This window comes from Plectropomus leopardus, chromosome 10 (assembly GCF_026936395.1).
Source record: "Plectropomus leopardus strain MGB_pleo_1.0 chromosome 10, ASM2693639v1, whole genome shotgun sequence".
NCBI lineage: Eukaryota > Metazoa > Chordata > Actinopteri > Perciformes > Serranidae > Plectropomus > Plectropomus leopardus.
Window position 1 is genome coordinate 16,456,087 of NC_142185.1, and position 11,236 is coordinate 16,467,322.

The window sequence follows — 11,236 nt, forward strand, 5'->3', positions numbered from 1 at the left end:
GGCTGTTGACAATGTGTTAACAGAGATAAAAAAAGATTGAGCGAGATATCCAAAATTCTCTCTGTAAAAACTCTGAAATGTCCTATAAATGAAATGAAGAAGAACTTTTAAAGCTGACTTTCTCCAATTTTCAGACTTCTGTTTTGGAAATGTGTGCAAATCCTTGCATATTTAATTAGATAATGCATAATTTGCATATTCAAACATTTCATAAAACTTGTAGTTCAGAAGTATTTTTCTTAATGTAAGTAATCAGCTGGGAGAGTGTAACCATAATGTAACCATATTCATCTTTACTACAGAGAGTAAATGGTATATTTTAGTAAACTGTAATGCTGGTATATGTTCTTTTCTAAATTTGCTGCTACCAAATAAAGCACAGACTAGATTTGGTTTGAAAACAACAACTTTATGTTTCAAATACAAACTGTATGCACAGAGTTGCTGAAAATAACAATAGTTTACAGTATTTCTAAAAATAGATCTTTAAATAGTCTCTTCAACAATAGCTTAATATACATATGTGACAAATCTTTAAGAAGGAATGTAGAATACCGCCTCATATTCATAATAAATGACGACTGGAAGAACACTTCTGACAATACAAACTACACGTTTATCCATTCAGCCTCCATCACATCTACTTCCCGTAGTGTCAAAAACCAAAATGTCTGTACCTCTGCCAATACAGATCTTGGTGTTAGATGGGAAACAAAAAAGACCATGCAAAGGAGAGCAACCAAGTAACTTACTATTCAAAATGAAAGAGATTTGCTATCCGTTATTTAATACGATGCATAGCTGTTGCTTAATACAGTAGTTGAATACAGCCTGAGTGTTGTGTATACCTTCCCTAGATACCACTGACCTGAAAACTGAAACCCAAAACAATTAAAACGTCATAAAAAAAAACACATTTTAAATAAAAATAACTGATAAGAACATGAAGATGAATATATGAATAAGTTTGAGACAATCAAGTTGACTGAAAGCAGATGACGTACTTGGAAAATAGATTGACAACGTGGCCGTTACAACCCCATGCACCTATCTTGCATCATAAGTGTACACACAGTGTCCATCATCATTCCCTGTCATTCAATAGCATTTTTTATCAGATGTGAAGCTATAATGCAACACCAGCAAATCGCTGCTCAGTTAATACACAAAACCTCATCCCCTATTGTCCAGTTAAATATTAGTTTGTAAATTAATTCCAATATACAGTATAGTAAGCTCTAAATAGAATCAGTGGGTTTACTGCAGTAATGATTTTGACAGTAAAGTGTGTTTGTTATCTTTCTTTACTTTTTTTACATCACTTAACAGTATAAATATATTTACATAGAGAGCTTTAAATCACACCTTGTTCAGTCGCTACTTTTCTCTACGCTATTCTCTTCTTTCCCCCTCAAATGTGTCCTTCGTATGTTCACCTTAATCTTTCCTCTGGAGCCTGAAGCTGCCCAAATATGTCACAAAATGTGTCTGTATATTTAAATTCCCTCTAGCTCCAGCGTGATGTTAAGCTGCACACATATTGACAGATTACAGTAAATACAGTACAAAGGAATGATGAAATTTGATTGTCTTCACTTGCTTCTTTTCGGTTTTTATGAAAGGTCTCGTTTTGAACCTCAGTCCCTGGTTTTGATCTCCGAGGTGCTCACAGTGGAACTTAACATGTTGACTTAGAGAGAACTGATGGCACATTTCTTTTGTACTGAGAAGTCTGAATTTCCACGTTTCCATTTATAAATTACAACAGGAACGCTCTCTGACGTTGGATTTCCCTCTAGAAAAGTCAGAGGGACCTTCTCAACTCAACCTCAAAATCCATTATGGCAGCTCCTTGCATCAAAAGTAGTGAATGCTGTGGCAGTATACTGTTTGTTAGCACTTCTGTCTTACTTGTGTCTCACTAAAACAGTCATACACACAGTCTTGTCCAACTTATATCACTGGACATGTTGCTATATGCAAAATACAGCGTTATGCGTTGTTATAAATTGGTATTGCTAACAATGGCTGGCCTGGCTTGATCGGTTTTGCTAACATTGTGTCTGCCTTGTTGTACTGAAACACAATCAACTCATGTGTGACATGATTCCCAGCTCCGACCTCCGACTTCTAAGGTAAATGGAATGCAGCATTATGTTAGCGTTTCTGTTGGTATTCAGTATTCAATCAAACACTTACAGAACTGTCTTTGATTGTCATTTCAGTCGTCTAAACCTTCTGGAATTAATAAAATTGAAATGACCAAAAGTATAAAACAAATCTTTCCAATCTTTTCTATTTCATACAATTGAAATGTGCAACAAAAAGAAGTACAGCAAATACAGGCAAGTAGGTTAAAAACAAGTCACTATAAAATCAATTGTCTTTGGTGGTCCCTCAATCTGTGCTTTGGTGCTCCTGAATACAGGTGAGTGAATGATGTCATCAGTGTGAAACATGTCTTTGTGGCTCCTATCTTTGTTCTTGCTCGACCCCCCAGGGGTGGAAGTGTCCAGCGTCCAACAGCATTTGCCCCAGCCTCTGTAGAAGCCAAGGGTACCAGTGCAGGCCGTCGGTCTGCGGTTCTGAGGGTCCCATCAGGCTGTAGAAGAACCTCAGTGGGGCCAGGACCCAGTGGGCCAAAAAGTGATTGTCCACAGCAGCATAGCAGGATGCCAGCACACCGTTCACCACTATAGACCCATGTTGGGTTAGTGGGGCATACAACCCGGTGCTCCTCTGTTCTTCCACAAAAGTCACGACTGAAAGTGTCCCCTGTGACCCCACTTTCCCTTGTGATGTAAGTACGCATTGTCCAGGCCGCACCTCACTGGCAAAACTTGTCTTCAAGCCTGCTTCCCAGTTAGGCCCACCCTCCCGTACGGAGTCCAAAAGCAGCCCCTCAGCTGTCTCTCCCCGCTTTGGCTCACTCAGCCCACCTGTGCAGTCTGTGACAAAGATCAGGTGAGCAGCTGTGAGAGTAATATTAAGTCCTGTATCGGTGCCAATAACGTAGAATGTCTTTGTCACGTTGGGCTGGCGGTCCAGAAAGGATAAGACCGGGCTGTAGAGAAGGGGACCATGACCATCTATCATTGAAGAAGCCAAGACGCTGTCACCAGGTTGAAGGTCGAACATTTTTTTAGTAGCCCCGCCCTTGAGGATAACCTGAGCATCAGCTGGGAAACAGCCACCAGTTTTTGCTGCCACAGAATGTTCTGAAATGATGAAAGAGAGAAAAATACAATTATTTGATTTAACTTAGTTTTAATTCTTATAGAGTCTCCCAGAAAATAGTCCTAAAATCTAGAAATGAGTTAGCATTTTAGCACTCCCTTTTCCCTCGTCTCAAAGTCAATGGGTTTTTTGAACAGGTTTTTTGGTTAGATGCCTGAAATAAGGTCTGTGGTTAACACAAGCTTAAGGGACTTTCGCGTTTTGTTCTAAAACATAAAATACACCAGTAAATACCCCATTTCATCAAGCCTTACAGCCTCGTTGTGGTGTCAATCCTAAGTCATGTGATCATGGTGTAGTTTGTTTATAGGCTAACATTAGCTTTTTACTTCTGGTGATTGTATTTATGCTTCAAAAAACTTTGAAGTTGTTGATTAATACTGAGTTTACTTCCTGCATGAATCGAAATCCAATGGAAAAATCCCATAGGCTTTTTGACGAGAGAACCAGGTCGACGCTAACTTCAGTCTACAGAAAAACATCCTCCGAGGAACATTCTATTTTTTGGTGATAATGTTAGGATGAAGAGTCAAAACATAAAGACAGAAGAATACAGTTTGAATTTCTGTAAGAAGTGGAGCAACAGTGCAACTTCAACAGTGCAGATTGTCCGAGGTCACTGAGTGATCTATAAAACAGACAAGACTTTGACACTGACTCAAGGACAACTTTATCTAAGTGGATCAGCGGAAGATTGTTAACATACGTGACTCATACTCAAACTTCGTCTTCTCTTAATCTCAGAACTCATTCACACACAGAGAGAAACATTTCATTTTCTTAACTATATTAGTGATTTTCTTCAAAAACCTGGTATAAAAGGCTTGTGAGGACCTTAAAGCATTCTGTAATACTAAGGTTATGAATGTGACTTGAAAACCATTATTTAGTATCAAGAAATAAATGCTGTTATTTTCCTAGGCACGTGAAATACTCGGTCAGGTTAAAGGAATGTGTTTTAAAAATCTTACAACTGGCAATGTTGGTACTGTTGGTATGAGAAAGTTTGCCCTCCATTTTGCTATGGCATAGATTTTTTTTTACGTACTCTACTCAATCTGTCAAAGCCAATTTGGCATGGAGACATCATTATGACACCAGTGATATCAGAAAAGCATGTCTGCTTCTGCTCTGTCAGGTTATCGTCACTCGTTCAGGCCACAGATGCCACAGGATCCACATTTGATCTGCCTGGAGTATTTCTGAATAAGGTGGCCCTTTAAGACACAGTGAGACGAGGTGGCAAGAAGAGGTAGTCAGCAAGAGCTAATGGATAACCAGCTGATTGTATCACCACAGTCAGAGCACGGCCTGGGGTCAGAGAAACAGGAAAGTACACAGACTCAGACCTGGGTCTAGGAATTGTTTGGATTACAGCAGAGTTTGAGTTTTAAACTGAGTCACATGCCCACTCTAAATGGCTCCGCACAAAGACAGAGAAGTGGCACATTGTAATGTGCTTGATACCACACAATGAATTCTGCTAATTATTGAAAGAACAAGTGGATTGACTTAAACAGGAAAAAAGGGGAACACTGAAGGAAAAATCAGTGTGTGTGTGTGTGTGTGTGTGTGTGTGTGTGTGTGTGTGTGTGTGTGTGGGAGGATTTTCTAAAAGCAGTCTTAAGGCAGCCAAATATTTGTCCAAGGTGTGCGTGTCTGTAAGCCAGAGAGCTGCAGAAAAGGAGGGCTGTGACTAGGAGGTGATAAGACTTAGATAAGAGATCTGAGAGAAACCTACTGAAGGAAAAGCAACAGCAAAACAAAGGGAGAGTTAATCATCTCACAGCTTACTGACCTCAATGGACTTCTAAAATGTAGTTTGGCATCAAATAACTGGTGGTACCAGACATGGGTAAATGGGTTTCTATAATGTGTCAAAAGTTAGAGTAGTTTGCGGTGGAATGTCTCCAAGTATTGTTTGCATAAGGACTGTATCTGATTGCAATAAAATTTAAAAAACTGAAATGTTGCATCGCAGTAATGCAGGAAGGACAGTCAGATGTCTTCTTAAAGGTCCCATATTTGACTAATTTTCAGGTTCATACTTATATTTGGGGTTTCTACTAGTATGTGTTTACATGTTTAAATGAACAAATCAAAAACATTACTTTTCTCTGCTCTGATTGGTCAGCATTTCTGGGTCTAACACATCTGCACTATCGGCAACTTTGCACCGTCATTAAAGCCGGGGAATAACTGTAACTGCAAAATAGCAGCAGTTTCTACCTTTATATAGTATAGTTGTGACATCACAACTTCATGGAAGTTCTGACCGCTCGTTTACAATCACAGTTTCTGAATATGGACGGTGTGCATTCCTCTGTAAACATTCATCTTAGTGTTTTCATACTTTAACAGTATGTATTAAGTACTTATACCTGCCTAATATCAAAAAAGACACAGAAATCTGACTTTTAAATATGGGACCTTTAATTATACAGTAGATGTTACTTATTGCAGGTTATGTTAGATATTTCACTGTGCCACCACTAAACATAGCCTACTTTCATATCAAAAATAGTAGTTTTGGAGGGGCTACACATGCACATCATACAGCTAAATATTCTGCAATCACAAAGAATGATCACTTTATGATGAGCACAGCAAAGAGCACAGGTGCACCACCCCACTTTGATTGGCTCCCAGTAGGCCATTCACTCACTCACACACACACACACACACACACACACACACACACACACACACACACACACACACACACACACACACAGACAGACAGACTGATGGTAGTGCCACTGAAAGGCAAGGTAAACCATTAGTGAATCACCAACAAAGGCATCAACCTCATTAGTGGTAATGACTGCTGGCCACAAACACAAGAACATACAAGCGCGCACACACACACACACACACACACACTATCTTATATCCATGTCTTACCTGACTTGACACTACAGTGAATGTGGGCTTTTGACTCGTAGTAGACCCAGTCAAATCCAGCTTCTACTGCCAGCCGGGCCAACATGGCATACTTATTTCTGTCCCTATAAAAAAGAATAAAAAGATATTGTGAAGAGCTTGACTGCATATTTCCAAACAAACACAGAGGACAGTTTATTATTTGTATAATATAAAACAGTAAATTTCAGGAGGAATTTGGCCGCAGATTCAAACTTCGATTTTAACATTTGACAAATTTAAGTCACAAAAAAAACAAATATTACCGACTGCTTGGTTGAATCACAATACTATGTACATTTACTGACTGACTGACTTTTGGACTGCAAAACTGACTATAAGCGCTTTAAATGGTTATCTGACCTATTTCAAGAATTTGCTCCATGAAATGCCTACCTGTCTGATGTGGTGATGTCGACAGCCCGTCCTTCATAGTGCAGTGAGTCCTCTGAATGATGACCATCCTCATCCCAGCCCTCGGTCACTCTCAGCTTAACACCCGGCCACATGTTCATCACAGAGATGGCCAGAGAGTTTAACTTGTCTTTACAACGCTAAAAGAGGTGTACAGGTAAAGCAAGAGTTAGAAACAAATCATTCACATAAAAAATTCAGATGTCCTAATCCTAAGTCTTGATCATGCCGAGAGAGTAAGTAGGGTTAGAGAAAGATCAGCTGAAGAGGACAGAAGAGGGACATAGTGAGAGGAGTTGGGTGTGATGAGTCTGAGGGATGGTTACAGCCATGTGGTCAACAAAAAGATACCCAAGTTCATATAAAAAAAGCCCATCTGTAATGGGAACAGTGTGTCTGGGAGTGTGTCTAGTGAAGCAGATAGTCATAGACATCAGTGTCATCACATTAAGGCGGGGACAGGGACGGATGGACTGAGAGTAGTGCGACAGAAAGACGAACAGCGTAGCCCAGAGAAGGAGAGCAAGAAAGTGCAAAAAAAAAAAAAAAACGCACTCAAAACACATACAAAGAATATAGACAACAAGTCTATAACAACTGTGCCAGGTGAATTATGTCAGGATGTAAATGGTCAAAGTACAAACAGTTATCCATGTGTGACTGCTTGGGATGATTTAGCACTTTTCAAGTTACTTGCATAAGGCTTTGGGTCAAGATGCCTCTCAGCAGATCTGGAGATTTTCTCTCTCAAATATAAGGATAAGGAAGTTAGTTGAATAAGGAAGCTAGTTGATTAAAATTCAATTACTTATGGGGAAGGGGTGGGATTAAATAACTTATTCTCCGTCCTTTTTGAATATCTTAAGCGAGCCATTTTGTATTTGGCCATTTCTTTTGCTTGATGTTTTCCATTGTTTGTAATTATTACTTTATTTCCTTTTTACATGCTGGAAATAAATAAAAATCAAATCAAGTCAAAACAAATAATAAATCTGAATTGAGGCACTGAATGGTCAATGTGGTTGATGTTAATCTCCATCATTGGATAAATTGATTAATTGATTAATTAATGAAAGAATTTCAATTTAAATAAATTTTTGAATTTATTTGTATTCCACCAAATTTACAAAAAAACAAACAAAAAAAAAAAAAACAGTATGGGCAGAGATTGTGCGTAATAGCCAGTGCTCCACAATTGTTTCAAACGCATAATGGGTGTGAGATCCTCTCTTTGTGGGACAAATAAACATTAAGACTGAGTTATGAAACAAAGATTAAGATAACTGTATCGATCGATTCAGTCTATCCTGCATAGACGTTGTTGTAACTCTACAATGAGTGGTTTTACGCATCTCCAGCCCCATGCCAGCTGTTCAGATGATTGAGACTACTCAACCAAATTAAGCTTAGTTTGGGAGTAAAAGCAATACCCCGAGGCAATATCAGCAGCTAAGAATGTCGGGTAGCAAAATCCAAAAGGTGAAACGAAAGAGTCGATGAAATCAATCAGTTTGGTTTAAACATTTAACTATCAGCAAACACTCAGCAGTCAATTGGATGCAACAGGGTGGCCAATCTAATCTGAAGTGGTTGAGTTCATTCAACATGAAGTCATCTGTCGGCTCAGTATTACATTGTACATTTATATTTTATCACTATAACCAGTGGTTCAAGCAGTAACCCTTGGGAACAATCATACATCTTTGCGCATCCATGTCAACCCATTCATCTCCCCTGTTTACCTGGGTCATGAGCCTGTCTGCGCCCGTGTCCTCCTCATCCTTGAAGATAATATCTGTGTTGTAATTCGGCGTCAGTTCTTTAAAGCGCTCGGAGTTGCGCGTTATTTTGCCCTCGGGTCTCCCGCTGGCTCCCAGGGTCTTCTCGGCGACGTTGGGGCTGAATTGCTTGTAAGCGAGCGGGATGAGCTTCTTCGGGAGCCGCCTCTTGCCGTACCCCCTCCCCGGCCCGCAGCCCTCCGAGGCAGGTGCTAGGAGGAGGACCAAGGCACACAGAGAGGCGGTGAGAAGGAGGAAGGAGATCCGCATCGCCCCGGGGGGAGGGAGGACTCTCCCGGGGGAGAGAGATGTCTTCAGTACCTCCCCGGCTCACTTCCCGACTCCATCGTCCGTGACAGTCGCGACATCACGTCCGAAAAACTCGGATAAAAGAAGCGCACCTCGGCAGCCCCAGGCACCATGAGGACACCAAAAAGTTTTTAGCAGCTCCCAAAAAAATGGACCCAAATTGAGAAACTTCGCTCCCTCCGCCTTACACAATCAACAGTAAGCGTGCAGGCTGTAAAGTCCGTGTATTTAAACAAACAGGTTCAAAGTCGATTTGGTGGGTGAGAGAGTTAAAGAGAGAGAGCGGTTACTGATATCCAAGTTGCAGTGTTGTGGTTTCTCTCCCTCTCTTTTCTTTCGCTCTGGGAAACTGTCACACAACATCAGCCACTTTCGCCCGCTGTTTGGTTGGTGCCCTCTCTGGATTGAAAGCTTCTCCTCTCCATATGCGGCCGGCGTGCAACAAGCTGCAGCTTTCCAGTTGAATTGAAGGGATTTGAGTGATCCAAAACGATCTGTTGCCACTTCAGACCGCACCCTGCCAGTCCTGCCCTCCTCTCTCTTCTCCCTCTCTCCCTCTGTCCCTACTCTGCCACCCACCCCGCCCCTCCTGGGCACAGGGCGCACTGGAGAGTCCTGTCCACACTCTGCTGGCAGGCAGGCAAGCAGCAAACATACACGCTTTGCCCTTTATTGCTGCCACTTCGCATTTCCAGTTGTTGTCTTTGTCTGTCTGTGCCCTTGACAGCTCTGCATGCTGACACAGCCTCGTTTTTTGTTGTTGTTTTAAACTGTAAACAACAGGCAATCATAATCAATTAAACCAATCAATTTCCTGGAGTATGCAGCCACTAATGTTTTTTTTTTTTTCGGCTGCATTCCAATATCAAATAAGCTCAAAGGTCATTGGTTGACTGGCTGGCTAATGAGGTAATTTACCAACTGTGAGACAGACTGATTTCCTGGATGTTTGGCAGGTGGACTGGCTGACAGCAGGGCCAGTGTTAGACTTTTGGGGGCCCCGAGCAGGATATGCCCCCAAAAGCCCCCCCCCCACAACATGTTTCCACTTCACATGGCATTGTAAAGAGTTGTGTTGTCATATTAATAGGACAGTTAATGAACAAATAATCATATAAAGGCTAAAGTGGGATCTATCAGCAGCGACACTGTCTTTAACCCACTGAATTCTGCAAAAGCAATGGTCTGCCAGTGCTTGCATTGGTATTTTTGCTTAATAAGATGTAATTTCTAAGAGTTTCTTCAAATGCCTCATATCCTTAAAATCTGTACAAAATAGGCAAAAAGGCTATCTAAGTCAATAAACAATAATTCATTAAAGTTTGAAATTGTGTCTTGAACTGCACGTAATTAAAGTAACATAAGGTAATGATGTGCTGACAGGAAAGTCAGATACCACTTTCTGCTACAAAAAAAAAAGAATGCTCTGGCTATTTTGTTTTTTACTTTGGATCAGTATTACAGTTTGTGCAAATGATCTGAAAAACTGGAATAATTGAGGCAAAAAACTCGTTTATACGGTATGTAAGGTATGGTGACGTAAGGTCATGACATGATGACAGGAAAGACAGACATCTTGGCTTTCTGCTGCAAAAGGAATGAATGTTGTACTTGTTATGGTCCATATTTTAGATCTATTTAAAACTGAATCATGCAAACAATGTCCTCACGCAACTGTCCATGGGAGGTCCGTCAACTTATCATCTCTGATACAACCAAAGCATGGGAGTCTTTTTTGTTTGTTTGTTTTTGTTTTGTTTTTTACAACAATAATCCTGAGAATGCTTGTTTTGTAGGGGACAGTAAAATACTTAGGGGGCGATCACACCGACAGGCATCACGTTAGACGCGACTGCTCAAAAAAAACCTTGGAAGCACATATGGGAATACAGCTGGGAGCACCTGTGGAGGAAGGTTCGTGTTTATTTTGTCATCTCCTCTTGTTCATTTAAAAGATATATAATTCTTGGGGGGCAAAGACTCGGGGGCCCTAACCAGCTACTAATACTGTTAATTTGTAGGGTCAGCTCTGGCTGATAGTCACACAGATTGTTTGACTTTCTGACTGACTGACTGACTGACTCAATATATGATTGGCTGGCTGCCTGAAAACTTTTGATTTGCACAAGTGCCAATCAGTCTAGACAACTGTCCTAATTATTAGACAAGATTAATAACTTTATGCCAGTTTCCTAAAATGGACCAATTACATCTTTAATTTAATAACTTTTGGCTGTCAGGCTTCCTGGCTACCGGCTACGTGGGGCTGACACGCACACACACCAGCAAACCCAACCCCTCCAAATTAGCTCTTCAAATATTTGCCAGCAGAAAATCAGTGGTCTCACCCCTGTTTCTCGGGGCAGGCTCCTTTGAATGAACTGGACTGTACATGGCTGAGGGTTTCCACAATTTATGTTTTATTATTTGTGAGTGTAAACACCATAAAGTATTTCTGCTGCACCACCGCTTTTCATGTCTCTTGATGGAACAGAGAAAAGTAAAGAGAGGGATTCACACACAGTAAACAGCCATCTATAGCTGTGTTTACCCTTTAGCTGAAATAGAACATGAAC

General features: G+C 40.7%; 1 protein-coding gene across 1 annotated transcript; it reads right to left on the reverse strand.

Annotated features, from left to right (window-relative positions):
- Positions 1 to 388: 388 nt before the first annotated feature.
- LOC121948981 (indian hedgehog B protein) lies at positions 389 to 9,240 on the reverse strand. Its single transcript, XM_042494560.2, has 4 exons — positions 8,316 to 9,240; positions 6,556 to 6,713; positions 6,142 to 6,245; positions 389 to 3,218 (listed from the first exon to the last, which is right to left on the reverse strand). The coding sequence occupies exons 1-4, from the start codon at positions 8,619 to 8,621 to the stop codon at positions 2,473 to 2,475; spliced, it is 1,314 nt and encodes a 437-aa protein (XP_042350494.2). The 5' UTR covers positions 8,622 to 9,240; the 3' UTR covers positions 389 to 2,472.
- Positions 9,241 to 11,236: the final 1,996 nt, after the last annotated feature.

Coding starts and splice junctions, on each gene's coding strand:
- LOC121948981 (XM_042494560.2), bottom strand. CDS start 8,621: ATGCGGATCTCCTTCCTCCTTCTCACCGCCTCTCTGTGTGCCTTGGTC. Junction 6,246..6,555: donor GACATCACCACATCAGACAG/GTAGGCATTTCA, acceptor TCTTTTTTATAG/GGACAGAAATAAGTATGCCA. Junction 3,219..6,141: donor TCACTGTAGTGTCAAGTCAG/GTAAGACATGGA, acceptor TCATCATTTCAG/AACATTCTGTGGCAGCAAAA.